Here is a 24795-nt window from a genome sequence, read left to right as displayed (position 1 = left end):
TTTCTTTCCTTCCTTCTTTTTTCCCCGAGGTTTGCTTAATTACAAATTCTGAATCTTGCACATTAACACACAGACATTTCAAGGAATATTACAAAATTCATCACTGGTGTTTTATCTGCTGTCACAGATATTTCTGTATTTTCTTTTAGTTTAAACATTTATCCTAACATTTCTTTCCCATTTCAAGCACTCCTCATGGCAGAAGTTGAATTAACCAATTTGCTTACTCAATGCTCTGGTCTGCACAGCATATTGAGATACTGGAGGTTTGTGCGTAGGCTCATCTGCAACCAGCAGTCACCTACATTACTTATCTCTGTGTAAACCTGCAGAGAGGTTAATGTATTGCTTGACATTAGTGGCACTCATACAGAGGCATGCAGTGAGGAATCTGTATTCAGAGTCACAGCTGGAAAAAAATGCATGATACAGTTGGTGATTTTTCTCTTATTTTTTCTACCTTTGGGCAGAGTCAGGCGAAATGTTTTCCCTTTGTTTTCCTTCTTTATGCAAAATAAAGCTTATGAGTTACTGTTGCTTATATCATGTGTACTATACATTCATGGGATTGATATCAATGTTTTTCTCTTTTGTGTAACTCTTTCTAACAGAAAGAAAAAGAATGGTAATATCAGTTTCATTTTTCAGATAACATTGTGAGAAATGTATGCTGCCCATTAGTCTGTGCATGAAAATGTGTCTGTTTTGCGCTGAATGAAAGGAGATTGTCAAAACCTGTTAGTGGTTTTCTTCTTCTTTTTTGTTACAGTTTGTGGAAAATGATGTATTTTATCTAACAGCAGAATTTTGGCAAAATAATAACACATTTTGATTGTAGTCATTTGTCATTGTTTACTACCATTCCCATTCACCTTGGCACACATGCTTTATACACTACACTGACTTAATATCTCGGTTACCCTCCAAATGCCCCCCATCTCTGTCTGGCTCTTCCCACCAAGTCTGTCTATAAAACTAGCAGAAAGTGAAACTTCCCCCTCTTTCGCGCGTGTCATTCTCCATCTCCGTCTCCCTTGTCTCGCTTATCAATGCAGCACCAAGTCACACAGAGATAGGTTTATAGGGACTTCCTGCAGAAGCTGTCTCGACTGGCAGCAGGTATGATTGGGTCTGCAGGGGTAGTGGAATGGCAGATGAATTCAGGCCTCCATGAGGAGAATGAGTAATAAGAGAAGGACAAAAGGAGCAATGTGGACAGTTACTGTTTTTTGAATCTGCAGCTTAAAAACTTCTTCTTTGACAACTCTTCTCTTTTCTTTGCTTTTTTTGTGGGGGATAATTCACTTCAGTCCACTTTTTTGTTGTTTTTCTTTGCTTATAGCTTCCCTAAATAACTTCACGCATAGTCAAATGCACAAAATTGCACACATTTACCATGTTGGATTCACTTTTTTGTCCATTATAGGATCACTCTGACAACCCGCTGGGTGCAGCTGTGACTTTAGCACATGAGCTGGGTCACAATTTTGGCATGAACCATGACACCCCAGAGCGCGGCTGCGGCTGCAGGATGACCGTTGATCGCGGAGGCTGCATCATGACCCCCTCCACAGGGTAAGATTTTTGGCACCTTTTTTATCTTAATTGGGTTTTTTTAATCCTCAGTTGTATTACTTGCATTTAGATTGTAGCTTTAAGCTGATTTGTCCCGCCAAAATCCATATGACATTTTATTCCCCTGCACATTTATCCATCTAGACTGTTTTGCTTGAGAAGCCCAGTTATTCTACAGTTATTCACTGTAGGAATGTCTGCCTTCTCTTGAGTGTAATGGAAAGAGATAGTACTTGCCTTGTATTTCACCAAGTGTCAATAAAAATACTTTTAAACATCTCAGCAGCAATGTCTTTTTTTTTCCAGAAATCATGACCTAGTTACTCGAAAAGCAAAAAAAAAAGAAAACTCGTGAGCAGTTTCATGTAGGAACTATTTTCTTTCTGTTGTCTACATACACCAACCTAAAGAGGTTTGGGGCTAGCTTACATCAGCGCTCGGCTGAGGGGGTGAGGAGTGGGGGTTAATGCTTACATCCTGTCACGCTTAAACTAGGAAGTGCCTTTCAACGTGAGGATATGGGCTCTTTCTTCTGCACAGTGATGTTTGGCGTATTGTTCAATAAAAGAGAAAACGGTTCCAACATGAAGCTCCTCACAGCAAAGTTTGTGTATTTTATTTTTTCGTAACAGAGTCATGATTTCTGGAAATAAGCCCTGCTGCTGAGGGTTTGTGTCGTGGTTTTTTTTTTTCCATGTATTTTTGGCACCACAACTTTGAATCCCATTTAGTTCAATAGTATCAAGAGAAGGCAGACATTTCCACAGCAGATATTCTCAAAGCTGGGCAACTGACACCAAAATAATCTAAATGGATAAATATTGTTAAAGGCCAGGGGGTAAAATATGTCAAACTGATTTGTGGTTTAACTGTCCACTTACAGTTTAAGTGCTCATTCTGTCGTGTTCTCTGACAAATTAGTTTTTGAAAACGTGGCTTTTAATTTGAAAAAACACAAATTTAGATACACTTTTAAAATTGGGACTTGGGTTTTTGCTCTCTGTTGTGGCCACAGCTGGGATACGAGATCAAAATGTTTATCAGCCTAACTTCCTTTGTACCTGAACCAATCAAAAAGCATTCACTGCAGTACTTGCACGGGTGGGATTGATTTCATCTGTACATGATGCTCCATTGTTTATAAGTTGATGAATGAGAAAAGGTTTAAATCGCATCCACAGAGAGACACACATGCACACACTTTGGCTTGAGACTAGAGCAGCTGCTCTAGCATTCTGCTCGTGTTGCCTGGGTCGCTGAGATAACAGAGCTGCTGCAAGAGATGGACTCTGTGACTGTTAGTAAACAGCGAGCAGATAAGGCGAACCCAGAGCTCAATACCAGATTTCACCCTTGGTCTGGTGCCAGTCTGGTTTGTCTGATGGTAAATCCCGCAAGCCACAGATGAATCAGCATGAATACACTGTGAAGAAGACAAAACCCTGAAATGCATCGTAACTGTTATTATTCAAATATTCGTATAGAGTTTCTAAACTACAAACAAACAAAAAAAAACTAAAATAAACCCACATGCCGACAATAACCCAATCTGTTGCACACATTATCTCTGGGGCAGTTAAATCATACACACATGGGGCTGTGGATTTGTCCGTGGAGAATATTGCAGGAAAGGTTGCCAAGCCTTATAAAACATGTGCTGTTGAAGCTTAAAATTCGATTCAGATAAACTTTGAAATGCTTTTTTTACAGCACACAGTACAGGAATATTCTGCCCCTCCCCCATTACCTCACACTGAAAGGCCATTAGGAAGGGATGGTTTAATATGGGTATAATCACAGCTAACAATTGCAGCAAAGGGCAGCATAAACACAAGAATAGTCAAGAAATTGAATAAAAACTGCAGGTGGATAAATGGATAACAACACAAAACAGAAAGATTAATTAAACACAGTTGTTTGCAGTTTGTCGTGTATTTGAAATGACATTAACAGCAATGTGCTAAGACAGGAGAAACGGGGGATCTGAGTTTGAAGCAACAAGCACATTAGGATGAATTTTTGTCTAAATAATTTTACTGACACTTGTTTTGACCTTTTGTCATTAAAAACTAAGCCAAAAAATATTTCAAATAATTTCTAGAACTAAGCAGAGACAAGAAGAAACAAACTGCAGACAAAAAATTCCATGAAATCTGATAACAGGCACACAAATAATGTAGCTTGTATAATGTTTGCCAGAACTGTTCCCAGAAAACTTGAACGACCTCTTACCATATAAATTGAAAGGAGGGAGAAGTTTTCAAAAACATTGCATTCGTGCAACCTCTGGCCTCATCCTGCTGTTTCGTGCTACAACATCTATTAGAGCGAAACATTTTAATGCAGTGCATGTCAGACCCCAGCATACTGACAACATCTTCTAGCGATGTCATGCAGAGAATTTCAAAAAATTACCATACTGCATTTTCTAAAAAAAAAAAAAAAAAACTTAATTAAGCAAAACCCCACTTATCAGCACTGTTACATTAGTAGTTGAAAGTGATGATCAGTGACCTTTTACTCTGTTACCCGCTCCTCTGTTTGCCAACCATGTGGAATAAATGCACACGCCTTGATCCGCTGACATTTTGCATGCCGATTTTGTGTTGATACACTAACACAATGTATCAATATTTAGCTTTTAAAATAATAATGTAACAGTGGCGCCCTATGAAGCACCGTGTCCATGAACACGTGTCAAAAAAATTAAGGGAACAGTTTATCACAGGATAACACAAAGCCAGTTAAACTGCAGGGACCTATTTCATCTGCTTTGGTGTAAGTCAGGGGTCGGCAACCTGCGGCTCCGGAGCCGCAGCTCTTTAGTCCTTATACTGCGGCTCTTTGGGAAAATAAATTAGAAGTATTTAGCTGAAGTGTATTTTATTTCTGTTAGTTATTTTTTTAACTTGTAGTTCTAAATTGGAAGATTATTGTGATATTGAAATTAAAAAAAAATTATATTCTATTAGTTTTTCATCGCTCAAAATAAGCGTCACACTCGCGGAAGCCAGTGTACCCGCCGAAACGCCGTGCATTTATCGAGACTTTCAACCATTACTATTATGGATCTTCGGATCCACATTATGTCAGCAGCTCCACCGTGAACTATGTTAAAAACAAACCGCTCACGCCTCACAGATGACAGCTTACAGTCCTGCGTAAAGATGAAAGTGACTTCGTACAGCCCCGATTTGCAGACACTGTGCGCAGAGGTTCAGGAGCAGACGTCCCATTGTAAACATATTACGGCAGACCCGACGATGTTTCCATGAACACGCTTTTCAGCATCTCTTTATTGACCACTTTTCACACACGGTTGCTGTACGCATACAGCCGGCTGTAGCTTTCCAGCTCACAGCCCGACACATACCAAGACAACAGCATAGATAGCACAGACGTTAAGGAGGCGAGGCGTGATTGCCGGTGCCGCTCAGGTGCGTCCTCCTCCCCTGCAGCGGCGCTGCAGACCACGCCTTCCCACACACATTAACCAGGTAAAATACATATTTAGGCAGAATTTTGCAAATATCTATTTTTCATCTTTTAGCAGCATAGTGCTTTTTTTCCAAGTATTTTTTAAAAGTCAGGTCAAGGCTCCAAAAGCCCAAAGGCGATATAAGGGTGGCGGCTCACAACAGTTTTTGTTTGCTACATGGATCATTTTAGTTCAGCTGGGTGTCTTTCCTTTTGTTATATTTCTTTAAGAGTTCAAAATGTGTTAATTACATAAATAAAATGTAATTTTCTCTGTAGCACTTCATGGATTTCATAAGCAACACACCTTAGTTGTTCACACAAAGCATAAAGGTAAAAAACAATATATACAGTGTTATCTTCATTTTAGATGTCAAAAAGTATTTGCGGCTCCCAGTGTTTTCATATGCGTGGAAACCGGGTCCTAATGGCTCTTTGAGTCTTAAAGATTGCTGACCCCTGGTGTAAGTGAAGGTGACAGCAGGTGCGCTGGACATGCAACAAGACCCCAGAAAGAAAATGGTTTTGCAGACCATGTTTTCTCCTCATCTCTTCTGACTGATTTTCTCTAGTTTTGCATTTTTGGTAGTGTCCTTGTCAGTAGTCGTAGCATAAGATAGTACCTGGAGCCCATTCAGGTTGCACAAGTTGTCCAGCACCTATACATGCTGAAATAAGGTTTGCTGTGTCTCCCAGTCTAATCTTACGCGTGAGGAGGAGACATCAGGAGACAGACCCTTGCATGAGGAGCCCAGAGAAGGATCAATATCTGCTCCTTTGTATGTCTGGGGGTACTTTCATTTGCACCAGAACATTGGATTAAATGGGTGTGTTTACCAACTGGACAGACTGATGTCTGATGATCAAGCTCATAAGTGTTCACTTAATTTTTTTAGTAGTTTATTTTATTTTCTGGGCTAAATCTATTCAGCCGCCAAAAAAAAAGATGAGATTTGGTTAAAATGGGACTTCTAAAAGAAGACATCCCAGGGTGCCGCTTTAGTTTGCCGGGTCGAGTAGGCAGCCCAAATCCCACAAGGCCACCGCAGAGACCCTGAGATGTTCTCTGCATGTTATTCCCCTGCTCTCTACCCTTCCTTTCCTTTTTGCATCACTGTCCTGTTCAGCAAAAATTACCCCAAAATACATCTTTAAATAAATGACAACAACATTTTTCTAAAAAGTTAAAAATTGTGTTCTTTATAGGATTTTATAAAAAACCTGAATTAACCAGCTTTCACCTTATCTGCCTAATTTAATGTGAATTCATTGCCTAAGTAAAGAACTAACTATTAGCTAAAGAGCTCAAGAGTCTTTTATTTTTGGTGGAGACCAAACTTTAGCTAAAAGGAGAGGACGTGCTGAGTCGCCTTGTTACCTTCTCCAAATAAATGTTGCTCTCCACATGCTGGCTAGAAATGTTTAGGATCATCAGTATTGTGTTTCTTAATGTTCTGCTCCTTCCAAAGCCAAAACTGCATAAGTGCTTCAAACTCATAAAAGGTTTCTATATAGACTCCAATTAATTTGCATGTAATATTAAGGGTGATTAACTCTGTTGCTGACACAGCATTTCTGTCCCGACAGTATCCGTTCTGCAGCATCTGTCTCTGCTCGTAGTCTGAAGTTTGTCATGGGAAACGTTTTGCCAGCATTTGCGAGCCTGCTTCGAATATAAAAGTGATGAAGTTACCCAAGTTCAAGCTTGACTTAGCCGGCTATCTCCTAAATTGAATTTCCTAAAGTATCAGCCCAAATTCAGTTTCCTGTTAACAAAACCAATAATTTCACAAACCAATCTAGATCTCATTTCCCCCATCACAGATCTGGTTTTGTTTTTTAATATTAGCAGCCTCCTTTGACCCTTGGTTCATATGCCTCCAGAATGTTAAGCACATCATTGTAAAGCAGTGTAGGCTGTTTGACTGTGTGTTTGGGATAGTCTCATGTTAGACTTGCTAATGGAGGAGAAGACAGGCTGCATCTAAATGACGTGATTATCAGTGACGCTGCCAGCTGCAATCAGGGCCAGGGCACACAGAGAGAGATCCGCAGAGAGGTGCTTTATGCATGGATAGACGGGCGGAGCAGGAGAGCTGCGGTTTCATTCGTCTTTTATCTCCCTCAGTGGCAAAGCAAGAAGGGAAGCACAAAAAGAGATAGAGGTGAGAGCAAAAGACAAACATTAAAAAGATGACAATGAAGGAATTATTTTGGGTAAACATGAAAACCAGCGATGGGCTTGTGAGCCATAGAGACTGGCCGTGGGAGATTTGTGTCTTAACAAGTGAAACTGTGAGGTGCTGAGGAGAGTTTTACATGGACGTTTTGAAGCAGGGGTGTCTTCTTTAGAAATTGAGCCAAGAGTTGCATCATATGAACGTGGACAGAAAGCTCAGAAGTACTTTCCTGTGTCTATATGTGTAACTGGGTAGACTGATGAAGCACAGCAGGGGTACTGTGGCTGGATTTTGAGGCCAAGAGGTGACTGCTTTGTCAAGATAATACAAAGGACCTTCTGTGACTTTTGTCACTCTCTTATAAGTAGAAGAGTCCAAAACTGGGGTGAAGTGGGACAGTACAGAAAATCTGAAGAAAGAGAGAGAAAGCTGGTAAGAGTGCTAGTGGGTAAATGTAGGAAGTGTGGCTTGTGCTTTGTTTGTTTTCTGGATTTTTAATCACAGTAGGCTCCGTCTGGTGTAGCAGCTTAACATTTCCCAAAAGGTCAAACATGTCTCTCCTGTTTAGCCTGGGCTAGATGCATGTCAGTCTGCAATGCAGTTTAGGAGAGCAGCAGAGACAGTCCAGTGTCAGTCAAAGGCCCCATAAACAGTAGAGCCCTTCATAGCCTTCATTTAACCAGTGCCTCTTCCGTCTACAGACCTTCCTAAGTCCAGCACCTGACTGACATTTCCTCATCCTCTCAACCTTCTGACATGATCAGGCAGGAATCATCCACTCGCCAAAATAAGCTCCTTCATGTACTAAAGATGGTCTACCTTTAACTCACTACAGTGTCGAACCATTTTGTAACTCAGAATGAAAAAAGCTGCAATTTTTGCTCATTTTCTTGCTTTTTAAGTGAGCAATTTTTTTGTGTTAAAAGTTTCCAGCAGGTTTTACTGGAAGTCAGGCAAGCATTCACACCGTATAATCAGCTTGTGTGCCATTTTGGAATCTTTTAATTATAAAAGGGTAGTTTAAAATGCTTTATATGCAATCAGTAAACTCAGTTTTTTAGGAATTCTCATGTAAAGTAGCAATCATATCATTTTTGCAGCCATGTATAAATCAGCCAGCCTGATTGCTCAAGTCCGACAGAAATCTAATCGGTATGCACTGTGCAGCGGTCACCAGGAATCCTTTGGCCTGGCTAATATCGAAGCACCAATTTTGTGCTATTAAGTTGCATTATTGGGAAAGTAGGCTTTAGTCATTTTGGAGCTTGAGCCTTACCGGGTTAAAAAAAATTTGACATGTCAATTTGCCGTGTCAATTTGCTGCTTTAGTTTTGACAATTCTCTGTACTTTCATTGAGTTTGACACTCTGTAAGATCAGTCTCATGAAATCTGTGTCAGACTGTGCTACCAGATAGTGCGCTGGTGAATGTCATGGCGAATTGTGCTAGAAATAATGAGGAAGTGGTGAAGAGTTTTGAATCTGTTTGGTTTATATAAAACGTGGTGCTTATGATCCGTTATGCTGAGCAGCGTCGTCTGTCGTTGTAATTGGCCGTTTTACGCTGTGTTCTGATTGGATGGTTTGTAGACATGGAGCGTAGCAGCATTCACATTGGGATTATTCGGCTCTAAATTTTGCTGCAGGCTGTCTTTAGTCAGCAAATCAGCCATCCTTGGACGTATCTTCCAGTGTAATCAAGAGTCGCTGTTTTGGATTTCCAGCCATAGATTTTGCTACATTTCTCTCACAAATGAAAACCTGCATTTCAAACAGGCTTAGACCACACAGTAAGGGGGAAAGTTTATTCCCCGGGCTTTTTAGAAATGCAACACTGTGTTGCATCTTTACGTCAATCCAGTGTTTCACTTGATAAGTGGGTCTGTCACTCATGTTATGCATAAGGCAGATCACTGGATCACGTACATCATTAAGTCCTCTAAGTACCGAGTGACTGAACCCTGATGAGTGGAGGAAGGAAGGGTAAAGAAGTTCTGCACTAGATTCATGCTTTATTCATGTACAGCATGCTCACAACATTTAGTGCCTGCAGATAAACTGTTACCACCTGGAGAAACGGGAAAAATCTTTTTACCTTCTAATCTTCCAATGCTTTGTTTATATATACAGTTTGTTTACCTGCACTGAAAGAGCGAGAGTTAAAAGGCCGATTGCAAAAACTGGCTTTTACTTAGCTTGGCCTTGATTACTAAGATGATCTTTGCTAGTTCCAGTCTTTTAAGTGAGTAGAGTAACACGTGTGACCATGGCAGTCACCTGGCACTGTGCACCGTCTTGCTAATTTGTCATATCTGATTTGCAGTGACTGTGGAGGATTAAAAGACAGGAAGACCTGTACAGTCAGCACAAATATACTGGCTGCCATTCTGTCGAACTTGATAACAATCAAGTAAAAGCAGTGGACTGGGAAATAAATTATTATTCTGACCTGGGCTCAGAAAATGTTAAGTGGAAAAATCTCCTGAGTGAATAAAGTAATGAAAGACATTTTTTTACTAAAAAAAAATCCATCCAGCTTGCTATTCAAAAAATGTTGATATACAGCAAAGTAATTGCTGATGTTTTAGAGAGTTTAGCTAGTTTGATCAATATGGAAAGCGACAGAACAGATCAGGTGCAGCATTTAGTAAGTTCTCATCAGAATTAAACCCTCAATCAGCTCCTCGTCACTGCACATGTTAAGTGGATTTATTTTTAGCATGTAGAAAAACTGAGATACACTGTTGAAACTGCATTTCTTATTCTTCTATGAATTAGGATTTAATGTGTAGTTAAACGTCTTTATACGTTGAACTTCTCAGCCTACTTAAGATCAAAGTGGACTGTATGTGGCCCATGATGGAAAATGAGTTTGACATCCCTGACCTACCTGAAGATCCCAGACTGCACCTCATGTTCATCTTAAAGTAATCTCTTGTAACAGAAGACTTTAAATAAATTGCAAAAGATAAAATTAGAATTCAAATCTCGAGGCTGTGAACAGATAAGATGCTGCTGTTAGTGTCTTTGGAGTGCTGCTAGACGGATATGTGTTATTTCTGTTTTTTCTAATCTCATAATCTACCACCAATGTGTCAAAACGTCAGGTAGAAGAGCATGATGAGGTCTAGCAAAAGTGGTGTGTGTCTGCAAAGCTACCCCAGGCATGCCTTTATCCATAGATTAGATCTGAACAAACAGCAATTAAGCCCAGGCAACAACTAAAGACTCCTGTTAGTAAATTACCAGGGGGGCATATTTCTAACCCTTCTACCTGCTCTGAAATCAAAAGCTATAAGTTGAGAAATAAACAAATCCTCTCTTATAATAAAAGAAGCATGAGACAGAAAATTATGCGTGTTGTTATTAGATTTTTATTAGATTAACCGTAACTGCTTTGCCACAATAAAAATATTAGATGTTTTCATCCCTACACTGCTACTGCTTGTCAGTGAGATGTATTTTCCTCAGTCAGAAGCAAAGATTCATAAGGCTGTACAACACTGATGAGATTAGGATCTTTAACAGTGTGTGGTATTCACATTGCAAATGACATATTTGCCTTTCAAACAGTAATGACAGCCAGAACGCATGTGACTAATTAGATTTTGTATAACTCTTATGAGCAGCCAAATTAGTTCCACCCCAGCAAACTACACCTGGAGAGGGTGCAGGGCTTTAAACCAGTATTGTCCAGGGAAACCTACACTCTCTGCTCGGCTAATTTCTTGGACAGCGGAGCAGCCGTGTGGTCTCAGCTGTAATAATGCATACGTTTGATGTGGATCTGTTGCAAACTAAGATCTGCTCATTGGAGCCATTCCCAGAGTAGGTTTACAGAAAACTACTTGCATGCTTCTGTTGACCTTACTCGGTTTGATTTCTTATTATTGAAGTGTTTTTCTTTTACTGTGCTCCTTACACAGAGCTGCAAATGCAATGAGAGTGCACAAAAATATATATAGAGGAATAAACAATTTAATGCAAGTGCAGCAGAGATTTTAGCCTTAAAAATTTCACTAAGGATGTTTTTTTCCTCTCAACTTGATCTTAGATTTTTTTCTTATGTAGCGTAGTTTATTTAACACTGAAGAGAAATAATACATTTGAAACCACATTTTTAAGAGTTTTACATAAAGTTCACCAGCGAGCCACTGCACTGAAACATTTTCTCTGCTTCTTGCCTGCATCACATACCCAGTGAACAGTAATTTAATGTTTTCTTTTCCTGTTCACATAAATTAATTTCCGTTCTCTGGTTGAAAGTCGCAGATATTCACCCAGAGGCACAGAAACACTTGAGAGGCATCGCCACAGATTCTGTCTTTGATTGTGCATTCGTGCTCATCTGCGTCTGGACAGGATGCCGCTTTGTTGTTTCTGTTCATTGTCATAAAGAGCCGCATCGGGCCGTGGGTGACAGAGATATTCTCACAGCATCCTTGGGCACCCTGTCGGGTTGACACCGCATCTGTTGCCAGGATGGAGTGGGCAGCTGTTACCTGGAGGAATGTCAGCTGCAGATTAGCGTCACAGCTCAATTATCAAAGCCCTGTTGATACACATCATTGGCCACGTTAGACATCACTTAAAGGCAGATAATTTAGAGCAATTTCTTGGCTCCCATTATGCCCGCTCGAGGTGCCCTTTACTTTAAATAGTCAAGCTTAATAAGTGATGGAGCGCATCTTGCACAGAGTTGCATTTAAGCGGCTTAAATGTCATTCTACTTATTCTAACCCCCATCAATAAGATTACATTAGGCTCTCTTTCTAGCTCACGTGTAGTTTTTATTCTATTTTATTATTTAACCAGTGGGAGGGCTAATCAGTGTTTTTTAGTAATGATAGCAGACACAAGCTTTAGGCTTCAGGGATAATAAAGTGTGTTTTCGGTTACGAGAATAATCAATGATCAAGCTTTTGTCTCAGACAAAGCATAGCTGTAGACACGCTGGTTCTCACTCGTATTTTCTTGACATTACATTTATCCTCTGGGTTTTTCTAATACTTTCCATGTGGGTCTAATTTGATCCAGAGAAGCTGTATTTTCCTCCATGAGGAAATGCTGCTGACAACTGTCCCAGCTTTTTCCATTAATGCCAATTTATTGAGAACGGGCTCTCCTTACACCTCATGTACACTCCGTCTCCTTTCCTGAAGCAAGCCTGCGTTCTGTTATCAGAAGCAGACTGTGCTATTTACAGGGGGCTTGGTCTGCACTGTGCTGTGTGGTTTGAACTGCATAGCCTGTCTGTCCTTGATTTCATGCATGGTTATCCACACACAGGACAGCAGAGCTTGTTTTCTGAGTACCTTATGGCGGTAAAAAGACTCTAACAAGTGGCTTATGGGAGCAGACAAGGGTGGACAGAGACAGGCTGATTGGCTTCTGGTGTGTCAGAAATGAAAGCAGTCGACATTCAAAGGTGAACAGTGTAAGTGTAGTGGAAGCAGCATCTTCACCCAGGATTGACTGATTTTCTGTGTTCTTCAGAAATATTTATGTGCATATATCGGCCGATACCGATATGAATCCAATCTAGTGTGTTTTTTAATCAATAAAACTGTTTTTTAAACATCTTTCTGCATTTTGTATAGTTCAAACTCATGTTAAAAAAAACACTAAAGCTATTCTGTTATACCTGTATGCAAAAAATACACTATACCCAAAATATTTCATAGTTCAGCAATACTAATCAATCTAATAAACTTAAACCTACTCTAGCCTCCCTATTCTGGTAGTTTAAAGAGTAAACAACCTAACTAATAGGGTTGCAAACTCCCAGCAAAAAAAAAAAAAATAGGGAACCACCCTCCACCTCATGATGCTTAATCGACGTAATCAACTTTAATTTGATGCAGTTAAAAAAATGCACAGAAATCAATTATTTTTCAAGAATAATTAAATAGATTCAACATCTTTCTTCAACAGAACTGCAGACTGCACAGATGGTACCTTCCCAAAGGAAAAAGTACTATAGCTTATTAGGGTATATTAGACTTAATAGTTACTATTATACAGTAATGGACTTCTATACATTTTACATCCGATTAAAACTTTGGGTGTAAGATTCAGATAATTGTTTATTAAAAGCTAGATATTTTAAATGAGAATAAGAAAGAAAAGTATGTCTTTGTGCCCCCCTTTTCCCTGTTAATGCCCTATCGGCCCCCCTGGCTAAACTTTGCTAGATCCGCCCCTGCACAGTTATCAGCCGTCAGCTGCATAGAAAAGGATCCTGGTGTACAAAGTAATATTAAATAAATTCTAACAACAGCTTATCAAGCTTAAACGTGCTGCTGTTGTTCAGCCGCTGGTTTCCTCTTTCTGGTGCGAAGTGGGCGATAAACAAAGAAGAGAGACGGACTCGCGACAGAAAAGCCGATCAGCTGATCATTAATCCGTTTCACGATTGATGTAGCAACAGGAGAGGGAGGGAGGGAGAGAGACAGTCGCTCCATATATCGGTTGTTAAGCTTAGCGCTAAAATGCTTTACAAACATTCAGAGATTAACTTACACACTTGCTTTACTTCTCTCTGGGATCACTTTCTCGGAGATGAAATGCCGGTTTGGTAGCGAGGCTCCAGAGGCTCAACCAGACAACAGGTCTTGCGCCACAGCCGCTCTATCACGTGATGCATACTGTTCCGACGTGCTACGGTTATGAGGCGAGTTATGCCATGTCGCAAGTTTTGTGAGGTGCTTTTTTGATATTTAATGGATCGGATTACATTTTTTTATTTCTCTCTGATATCCGATCCAGTAATTTGGGTCAGTATCGGACCTATACGTAATATCTGATCGGTCCATCTCTAACATGTGTGTGTGTGTGTGTGTGTGTGTGTGTGTGTGTGTGTGTGTGTATATATATATATATATATATATATATATATATATATATATATATATATATATATATATATATATATATATATATATATATATATATATATGCAGAGTCCATTTCCATTGAATGCCTCCACCCTTATCTCAAGCCCCCTCAGGAGGAGCTTCACTATAGTCAACTAACAACAGTGAAATATCCATGCAGTTGCAACAGCCAAATCCCCCTTAGGCAAAGGCAAAGCATCACACATCCCTACCCCCCACCTCTGTCCACTGCCAGGCCCCACAAACATATTCTGTGTAATGTTGAATTTTCACAAATCTGCCCTGTCAAGCCTCAAGCTTTGCAGACAGCCTCCACACCCCGTTGCGTTTGAAGACCCCAGTCAGTCTATCGCTGCATAAGTACGTGTGTGACATGTTTCTTTCTGATGTCAAGCTTTTCAAGCATCCAATGCCAGCTCCTTTTCTCCGTGCCACGTCTGCCAATCCTCTCCGCTAGCCATCGCTCCCTGCCACCCCATATCCTCCTCTCGTCCTCTTTTTTTTTTTTTTTTTTGAAGCTCGAGTGTGTCCCTCGATGAGCTGTGTGAGCTCTGAGATATCCATTTTACACCCCAAAGCCTGCCTTTCTCAGAGTGTTTTTGTGATGCTGTTCCTGTTTGTTTGCTGGCATGAAGAATGTAGCTGGAGTCTCGGTTATGTTGCTATTGTATGCTGGGTTGTAATGCAATATATCCTCTGGGTTGTGTTTTATTCTGTTAGCATGTTTACTATTCAAGCCTTAACTGAGAGTCCAAACTTGACACAGGGCATGTAAAATGATTAAAATGTCTATTTTTTATTGTTTTGCAAATCCTGAGGGTCATTTTGAACTGGTTTGTCCCGTTTTAGTCATTCCCTGCCTTTTTCTTTTTTAGCCATTTGGGATCTGTTTAGATGTTTTATGTCACTTTCTTTGCGTCTTCATGGTTGGTTGCTGCCTCTTTGCAGGCTTTTTGCCACTCGTGACCAAATCTCTGTCCCCACTCCTGTCCAAACAGCAAGATTTTTACCATATTTCTATCTAGTCCACGATTTATTTATTCCTGATCTCCCTCTAGTTTTTTTCCACTATTTGTCCACTCTCCTTTGGTCTGTTTCTGGCAACACTGTGCACAAATCCTTTCCTCTGTCCTACTTTTCTGCATTTTATTTATTTTCTTTTTTTTCAGTGTCAGTCCCTCACCTCCTTCCATGCCCTATTTATCTCTTTGGTTTGTGGAGTCGCAGGAACTCACTCCAACAGGAGGGGCCGTTTCCCCGGGCTTCACAGCTGTTATTGGCACATCACGCAGTTTCATCTTTAAAGTCATAACACTTTCTTCCTTTCTATAAGAAATTCCATTTCTTTCCTCGCTAAATTAGACGTTAGTCAGCACTTCAGGTAAGTGATACTAGGGAATGAAATTAATGCGGTAGAAATGATATGGTTTCGGGCTTGGTATTTCATAAAGGTTTCACATGCGCACATGCTCAGACACAAATCCTCCACATCCCAGCACACCACACCTCTTCCATCCAATCAGTTGCTTAAATTGTCCCTCTCTAACCAGGATATGACTCTTGAAAATGTAGCTGCCAGAGAAAATGTTTATATTGGACATCTCAAGGACCATTTATGTATCATGTAGGATAGAAAATCCATCGAGATGGAGTTCATATAATACCAGTAGACCATTAAATTTGTGTGAAAAGACCTCTCGAGTGAGCAGATTGAACAAAGGCTGCAGTGAAGACTTTTGCCCAGTAGAGTGATTGAGTTCACTTTTCTTGACATATTTTCTGTTAAAGGCACACATCAAGGAGTTTTATCTTTGTGGAATTTGTATTAATGCTCTCCATTCTTTAATTTTGTTCAGCCTTGCTCCTACATTCTTGTTGCAGGTATCCCTTTCCAACCGTGTTCAGCACATGCAGTAAGAAGGACCTTGCCGCCAGTCTGGAGAAAGGCGTGGGAATGTGTTTGTACAACATGCCCGAGGTCAAGGTGCTTTACGGAGGCCAAAAATGCGGCAATGGCTATGTGGAGGAGGGAGAAGAGTGTGACTGCGGGGAGCCAGAGGTAAGGTCAACGCAAAAGGCATTCAACCACACCTGCACCATTGGAGTGGATCAATCTCCACCTGCGTGGTTACCACTGAACAGGGCATGTAAAGCTAAATGTGAAAATGCATAGAAAGCAAATGTTTTCAGTCAATCTTCCCCTTGGTGAGTTTGGAGAATCGAAATTCAGAAAAATAAAAGAGTATCCCTTTCTCCAAGATGCCCAAAAACCTCCCAAAATATTCTCTGCTTATAGTAAACAATGTCTTCAAATCAATATGTTTATTCCCAAATGTAAGAAATGACTGGTTGTGAATGAATAATGCAACAAAACAAAACAACTTTTGTGCACTTGTCTTACTTGACATTTCCCTTGCAAACTGTGCTTAATGGAAACAATGTTACTGTCCTATAAGCAATCGTCCCCGACCACTGAAAGTCTCAGCCACGCACTCAGACCCCTAAAACAAACCACAACAAACTTCCAAGTTAAACTTTCTCTTGACCCTGAAATGTGTTTTTATGACTTAAAAGCAGAGAAATCTAGTAAGCTGGAAAAAAACATACCAACCCAAAAACCAGCAAGCCACCCAAGGCTTCCTGTGTAAGTGTTTTATTTACATCACACCTTCTCTTGATTTCCCACATGTGTGGAGCGAGGCTCTGACAGGCCGCTCGGGTGATGCCATATCCCTGCTGAAGGCCCATTAATCAAACCACTGTATAACAGTGTGACAAAGGAAACAAACAAATCAGGTTGAGGCTGAAACACATTTTCTTTGGCTGTACCAGCTAAAGTCTGATGCACGCATCCGTGCACACATTGTTTCTTTCTCGTGTGCACGGCAGGATACCCTACCCTGTGAAGGGAAGTGAAAATCGCATGTGGGAAGCAGGTAACACTGTTGTAGCCAACCCAGCTGCTTGGAAATCACAGGAAATATAGTGAGAAATATATCACTCGATATATTTTCTCAATTGCTCAATTGTATTGCTCAATATACAATCAAAATAGTGACAAATGCCCTTCAGAGGCATTTTGCTAAGTCCATTAATTATCTTTGTACAGTGCAGAAAGTCATCTTGAGAAGCTGGAACCACTAAATGCTTGGCACTTTCCTTATAAGTGAACTATCGTATCTACATCCTGCACATATTATTGCCCCATATCTAATGATGTACTTCTCAGTCATCCATTTTCTGAACTGTTAATCAAATTCAGGATTGCATAAGTGCTGGAGTCTACCCCAGCCTTTAATATGGCTCTCCAACAATTAGCTTGTTTTAAACGCCAATCAGACTGACACCGTGATTATAGCCTCTTCCAAGTTATATCCTAAAAAAACACTCGCTTCCTTTTGCTGCAAAATCTTAGCGTAATATTTGATTCCTCTCTGAGCTTCGACTTCTGTGTAAAATCTGTTTCATTCCTGTTTCTTTCACTTAAGGAATTCTCTTATAAATTGTGATGATGCTCTCCTCGGCTTAACTGGAGAAAATGATTTATGAGTTAGTCCAGCTTAGATAAACTATCTCTTTCACATGTTCAAGCTGTACGAAATGCCGTTGCCAGACTGCTAACATGTTCTAATAAGCAAGCTCACATTACTCCCAGTAGCATTTAGGATCCGTAAATTTAAAATTCTTGTACTCGGATAAAGAGCATCAACTGGACAGGCTCCAGACTGTTGATCCCAGCGCCGAACGCAGGCTCAGAATTTTTTTTGCTGTTCCTCGCATAAAATCAGAAACTGAGGGGGCGGTGCCTTTCAGTCTGTGACATCAAGACTACAAATAACTCACTTAAAAAGCAGTTTCAAACTTGTTTTTCTTTTATTCTGCACTTTAATTTGTTCTTGTTTTGCTGTCAGTGGCACTTTACTGTGCTCTACTGTATTTTATTGTGGTTTTTATGTATTTTAGTCTACTTTAATTTACCTTGTGACTGCCTCTCTGTGAAAGGCACTTTACAAAAAAAAAATTTACTTACTTAGTTTAAGAGAGACGGTACATGTACAGGTCACATTCACATCTACATCCAATTAAGCTAACATGCATGACTTTGGGCTCTGGGAGGACGCCAGAGTAACTGGAGAGAAGACCGGCACAGAGAGGTCACGCAAACTCAACGTAGACATGATCCCCTCGCTAACCTTCCTGTTGTGAGGCGGTGGTGCTAGCCGTTCCGCAACCTTGATGCCCGTTATGTACTTTTATAACTTTATTAAATTGCTTATAGAAATCTGTGGATCCCTCCATGGGTGTGCCTCCCCAGAAAGTCACTGACCCACAGTCAGTCGGCAGTGAGCACATGACGCACTAAAGGACATGACGCCCTCAGTCCACCTTCATGAAATTTGTTTCAGATTTTTTGATCAGAAAAACTCACAACAATAGCCTGCAGCAGGTCATTTTGTAGAGCTGTGGCAATGTTTTTCCTCTTCCTCCTTTCACGGAGGAGCTGCTCGTGAGTTACAGACTTTCTACGGCCCTGTCTAGCTCCCCTAGAGTGATTGCCACCTCCATGATCGTGAGACTCTGTTAGAGACACAGCAAACTTTCTAGTAATGACACATTACTAAATTTCCCGGAGGAGCCCACCAGAGGGATTAATAATTTTATCTAATATTACTGTGCCATCCTCATGTTACCAGCGGTGACAAATGCAAATCCAAAATTAGCTTAAAAAAATCAACCTGTGGTAATTTCATTAACACCAAAGCTGCTGAAATTGATTAATAACCCCCTCTGCTACTTAACTCAACAGATCAATATCCCAGACGTTTAACTGACTGAATGCTATACTCTGATTAAAAAGTGATCCTTTAATTTTTTTGAGCAGTGTGGATTTCAATAAGGACAGATCATTTGGACAGAGTGATTTATTGAAGGACAGAGTTTGAGTAGTAAACTGTTTGGCAGTTTAACTCTGATCATCCTACACGATTGGGACAGGAACCCCTAGAGTCCAGAAGCTGGTGGTGGCAGACTTGATGCAGTTGGAGATGAGGTGGAGGCTTACAAGGCTCAAGACAGGAAATAAACGGTTGGACCAGAGTTATGACGACAGAATTTAGTTTGACTGCGTGGGAAGGCTGGAATGATGCAAAGAATAGACTGGCAGCCCAAATTCCCAGCAATCAAGGCTGACGGGTCAATATAGATGTTTTGTTTTTTTCTTTTTGTCACGGAACTTATGCATAAGCTTATATGTTTTGCCGTTACATTTGCATATAATTAGAATTTCAACTCAAATTCAAACATTCAGGTGAGTTTTGACCTTTAGTTGGCAGAAAAGCCAGAAGCAGTGTAGAGTTTTGTGGCAGGTTAATTAACATTTACCAACTGCAGCTATAAAATGAGATATGAATTGTTGATAACAATCTGTAATCTGATAGATTTAAATGACATTTATTGCCTAGTGGATTTTATACCTTGTTTTTCGCAAGCTCTGTTTACTCTAGAGATCCAAATATAGAGCCATTAGGCTAATACGCTTAAAATACTGACATGTTAAGCAGAAAAGTTCAAATAGTTTTTACTGAAGTTGACACGATGTAATCGCCAGGACAGTCTTCGAGTTGATGTTTTTTCCAATTAAATTACTGCTTTTTTTTCCTGTTTTCAACTCGCTGAACTTCGACTGACTCAACATTGCGTTTGTTCGATAAGTGCTGTTATTACTGTGGTCTCCATCATTTAGATGGCAGCATATTGTATTTCGGTGAAGTCGTTATGTTTGACCACCAACAAACTAACCATAAATTTTCCATTCGGTAGTTACATCTCTGCCAGTTTACCTCTTTGTAACCTCCGTGATGTCAGCACACAGGCTTGTGCTTGTTAGATCTGCCGACCCACTTAGTCCAAGAGATGAAAGCAACTTTCTTCTTCCCTCTTAAAAAAAAAAAGGCCTACATCAGAGCCGAGAGGTAAACAGCCATAATCATAAAACCTCACATACACTGAAAATTAGACATCCAACAACTCGCCTGCCTCCATCTTCCACCTTCAACACATCTTGTCATTACCTTAGGGCCCCACAGGCTAAACAGCTATGTTGTTTGTTTTTGTGAAATAGTGTGCTTTCTACCACTGCTTGCACAAAGCTGATGTGTTTTGGGATTCAATAAAAGATAAACATCGACAGATAAACGCCTCACTGGGGATTTTTGTTACGGCGTTACTCCCCATCCAGCGCCTCCTGACACATGCTCTATCGGCTCATTTTCTGCAAGCTGATCTTGTCATTGTGGTAAAGTGTCTATAATCTTCAAATCCCTTTTCTGCTTCTGGCCACGATGCCCTAATAGTCAACTCCGAAACACGTTTCTGTTATCTGCATCAAATCTCAGTGGAGGTTTTAACACACGCCCTCTTAAGAGCTTCACCTGATTTCTATCTCTTGCTTGTCTTCTGTTTTTTTGAGGGGGCGTATTGCATTAAACACGTTCCTTTCCTTTTTTTTTCTTCTTTTTTTTGCTACTCTAAATGTCTAAAGAATTTGCCAAATCCAAAACATATGAGCCTGAGTTTATATGTGTCCCTTCGGGGGTCTGCAGGTCAGGGTAGGAATCTCCGGACATCTCCCCTGACCTGGAAGTCTTTATCTGACAGGGAGCAGCCAGCAGTGGATCTTCAGGGAAGTGATCAGGTCCGCATGTTGTTAACTATTTTGTTTTCTTTTCCTCCAGGAATGCATGAACCCGTGCTGCAATGCCACCACATGCACCCTGAAGGAAGATGCTGTGTGTGCCCACGGACAGTGCTGTGAAGGCTGCAGAGTAAGAGATTTCATGCAGTTCTTGGTCTTTTTCACTTTGTCCTTCAACTGTTTTTTTAATTTACATGCACTCATACGTTCCTAACAGCCAAATGAATTCTGTAAAACCTTTTCAGAGCTTCACTTTTTACAAAAACTTTCTAAAACTCTTAAATCTCGGCAGAAGGTTATGTCTGGTTAGAGACTTGTGATTTTATTCCAAATTTGTATATCTTACATCAATAGGAAGGTTTCAATTGAATTCAAGTTCAAGTTGGATAGCCTAAGATTTGCTTCGTCTTAAATATTCATGGTTTTTGTTTGCCATGTAAATCATTTTATGTTATCTGTGGTCTTCTCTTTTCAAAAAAAGTACTTGTTGAAAATGTATTCGAAGGATTGCATTTAGAGAGCCAATGATGGCCTTGTGGGATTATACATCTTAAGATATAAGTACTGCAAAGTGTTATTCACAAGATACAGCTTTATGTTTTGTTTTTGCTGCATAAGTACAGTACTGTACAATAATCTAGAGCTACTTTCCAAAGGTATTTCAAAGTTTTTCGTCAAACCTCGGCTGCTTTTTCTCTTATTTTCAGTCCTTTCTTTAACTTCATTGCTTTCAGAGGAATGTTTGTGGTTGTTGTTGTTTGTTGAGCCACTTAACACTGACTTGTGAATTATTACAAGCATAAAAAGTTACCAACCCAAAGGGTGAATCAGTGGTGTGTCTGCACATAACAGACAGCTTAACCAAATACCTTTAGTCCAGTGGTTCTTAACCTGGGTTCGATTGAACCCTAGGGGTTCGGTGAGTCGGTCTCAGGGGTTCGGCAGAGCCTCCACTGTGACATGTACGGCTCATTTTGTGCACCAATAAAAAACATATCTATGTCTTGAATTTGAAAAAAAATCATATTTTATTTTTCCCCAAAGAGGGGTTCAGTGAATGTGCATATGAAACTGGTGGGGTTCGGTACCTCCAACAAGGTTAAGAACCACTGCTTTAGTCACTTTGTTACCAGCAGCCTGTCACAAAAAACCCAATGTGCTCCTATTTCTTTAATTAAATCAATCACAAGTGCCAAAGATAACTCAGACAGGTATAAAATAGTATTTTTACACCAACAAGGTGATTCCCAGAGAGCTATTAGCTGAAAGCTTGGCATACCTCTGTATGGTGTGCAGTATGTCCTGAACTGAACAAATGGAGGACGAAAGAAGTGACGACCAAAAAAATCTAACTCCAACAAATGGACAGTATCTGAAAATCACGTCCTTAAGAAATAGGAACAGATTTGTCAATGACCTGACCAAGAATGCAAGAGATGCTTCTGGCCTTTCAGTTGATCCATCTACTGTTCACCAAAAGACTCATTAGAAATGGTCTCGGTGGAATGGTGGCTGTTAAGAAGCCATTCTTCAGGAACAGAAACATGGAGAAAAGGCTGGGGTTGACCAGATTGCAGAAGAACTGGACTGAAAATTAGAGGCAACTAAAGTCATTGAGAGATCCAAATTTGATCCAAATTTTTAGTTTAACTCCTCATCAGTATGGACGGAGTAGGTCAGGAGAGGCTCTGTCAGGGTTTGGACTGCATTTCACATTTTAGCTTGTGGTGTTGGAGATCTTGTTAAAATTGATGCAATAATTAGCACAGAAAAGTATCGTCAGACTGTAAACCACCATGCATCACCATCTTGAAAGTGTTTGGTTGGCAATGGCTTCATCTGCCAGCATGATAATGATCCCAAACACACTGCCAATGGAGTAAAAGCAGACCTCAACGTTATTGAAGGAGTGTGGGATCATCCTGACCCAGAACATAACATCCAAAGAAAAGCTTTGAATGTCCTACAAGAAACCTGGAGACTACTTGAAGATATTACAAGAAAGCTTTCCTAAGTTTTCATATATGTTTTCCCATGTTTAAATTGTTTTACCAATTTCCCATTTTCCTGGTAAAGGAAATAAGGGGCTAATCGCGACTCTTTCACAGTATTATATTAGAAGCTATTTTTGGGCATGTATATGACCTTGTAGTTTTTCATTTCATTTTCAGATTTAAGCCCTTCCAGACACTTTCAAACTTTTAAACAATCTTACTGGTTTTATTTCAGCATCCAAAAGCTTTGATGTTTTCAACCAGTAATAACTGTGATCATCCCAATATTTCCAACACTTGATAAAACGTTTGAGTACAGCACAAAACAGAAACTCGCAACACAATAGATGGGAGCAAAAACAAATTAAACTGGAGTCGACCTCAAATCTTCTTTAAATTCCTTTTAGAGATTATCTTGCGTTTGGCAGATCCACAAGAGAAAAGCCAGGGTTTATGGTCACGTCTTTCATTAATTAAGCCTTAACCTGCAAATATCACCTTTAAAACCCTTTATTGATGCAGGGTGGCATAGCTTCATAGATTGAAATGCCCTCGTGTCCACCACTTCCATAGCTATGCGGAACATTTACAAAGCCCAAAAGCAAAAAAGAGTTAAATAAAGCTGCTGTTCAATGAGCCAGTGTTGATTTTTTTGTATCTACTGTAAAAGGGGGTCTAATGTACAGCACTCTATATATTCACAGCTCAAACCTGCTGGCACCCTTTGCCGGGAAACCAGTAACTCATGTGACCTGCCAGAGTTCTGTACTGGTGCCAGCCCTCACTGCCCAGCCAACGTTTATCTACATGATGGACATGCCTGCCACATCGTTGACGGCTACTGCTACAATGGCATCTGCCAGACTCACGAGCAGCAATGCATCACTCTGTGGGGAGCAGGTAAATCAGTGGATGCTTGCCACCTGGAAATTTATGCATAATCTTTGCTTTTCTAAGGTAAAACATTGTTTCATTTTCATGATTACATTTTGGGGGGTGGTTTCTTGTTTGTCTCTGTACAAAGGAGCAAAGCCCGCCCCTGGGATCTGCTTTGAGAGAGTCAACTCTGCAGGCGATCCTTACGGGAACTGCGGGAAGGACTCCAAAGGCTCCTTTGCCAAATGTGATGCAAGGTAAGGCTGCGGCTGCACTGATGTGGTAAAGGTAAAGAGAAATTACTGTGGAAAACAAAGCTAATTAGCTCACGTAGTGTCACTGGCAATCATCATTATGCTGTGACGTGATCTTCAATCTAAAGTTTGCATGGCTGAATAATGTAATTCCAGAAAGATAGCAGCTAATTAAGAAAGTATTCATGAATCAATTTATTCTATTTTTGTCAGCTAATTGTTCTTAAGATCTTCTCCCTTCTGGTAAATTCTGTAATCAAGCTTTTTATTAATTGATGTAATTGCTTTGATGACCAGAGGACTGAATCACTGCAGGCCCCTTCAGCACTCTTCCATGCTCCTCTGCAGTTACTTATCTTCAACTGTGATTGACAGAGCAGCATTATGGCTTTTTTTTAAGTTGTACTATGTGTGTGTGTTTCTGTATGTGTATGTGCTCTATGCAGTGATGCAAAGTGTGGTAAAATCCAGTGCCAGGGTGGAGCCAACCGCCCAGTGATCGGAACAAATGCCGTTTCCATTGAAACTAACATCCCTCTGCAAGAAGGAGGACGTATTCTGTGTCGAGGAACACATGTTTACCTGGGTGATGACATGCCTGACCCTGGACTGGTGCTGGCTGGCACAAAGTGTGGAGACAACATGGTGAGTGATCAGTAATGTAAAGGCCTTTAATTCAACCGTTAAAACTTTATTTATATTCATAATTTAATGTAATGAATCGAGTACTGCTCAACATTATACCCCAGTATCTAGCAGAATTTTATAATATTGTTCTGTGTTTTTTTTTCATTAATTACAGTATCAGTTAGCTTGTTGTTTCTTGTCCTATAACAACAGGATGCAGTTT

At 40.2% G+C, this 24795-nt stretch overlaps 1 protein-coding gene across 2 annotated transcripts in view; it reads left to right on the top strand.

Moving 5' to 3' along the window:
* adam12b (ADAM metallopeptidase domain 12b) overlaps positions 1-24795 on the top strand; it is an 88970-nt gene that overhangs the window by 44314 nt on the left and 19861 nt on the right. For both annotated transcript variants that reach the window (XM_035904674.2, XM_006783720.3), the window contains exons 11-16: positions 1427-1575; positions 16009-16186; positions 20862-20951; positions 23520-23715; positions 23840-23948; positions 24392-24590. In XM_035904674.2, coding sequence (XP_035760567.2) covers positions 1427-1575; positions 16009-16186; positions 20862-20951; positions 23520-23715; positions 23840-23948; positions 24392-24590 — 921 coding nt within the window. The remainder of the gene's footprint in view (positions 1-1426; positions 1576-16008; positions 16187-20861; positions 20952-23519; positions 23716-23839; positions 23949-24391; positions 24591-24795) is intronic.

Source organism: Neolamprologus brichardi, chromosome 13 (genome assembly GCF_056152115.1).
Source record: "Neolamprologus brichardi isolate AB-2024 chromosome 13, ASM5615211v1, whole genome shotgun sequence".
Taxonomy (NCBI): domain Eukaryota; kingdom Metazoa; phylum Chordata; class Actinopteri; order Cichliformes; family Cichlidae; genus Neolamprologus; species Neolamprologus brichardi.
Note: the sequence above shows the minus strand (reverse complement) of the source record. Positions and strands in the feature narration are given on the sequence as shown.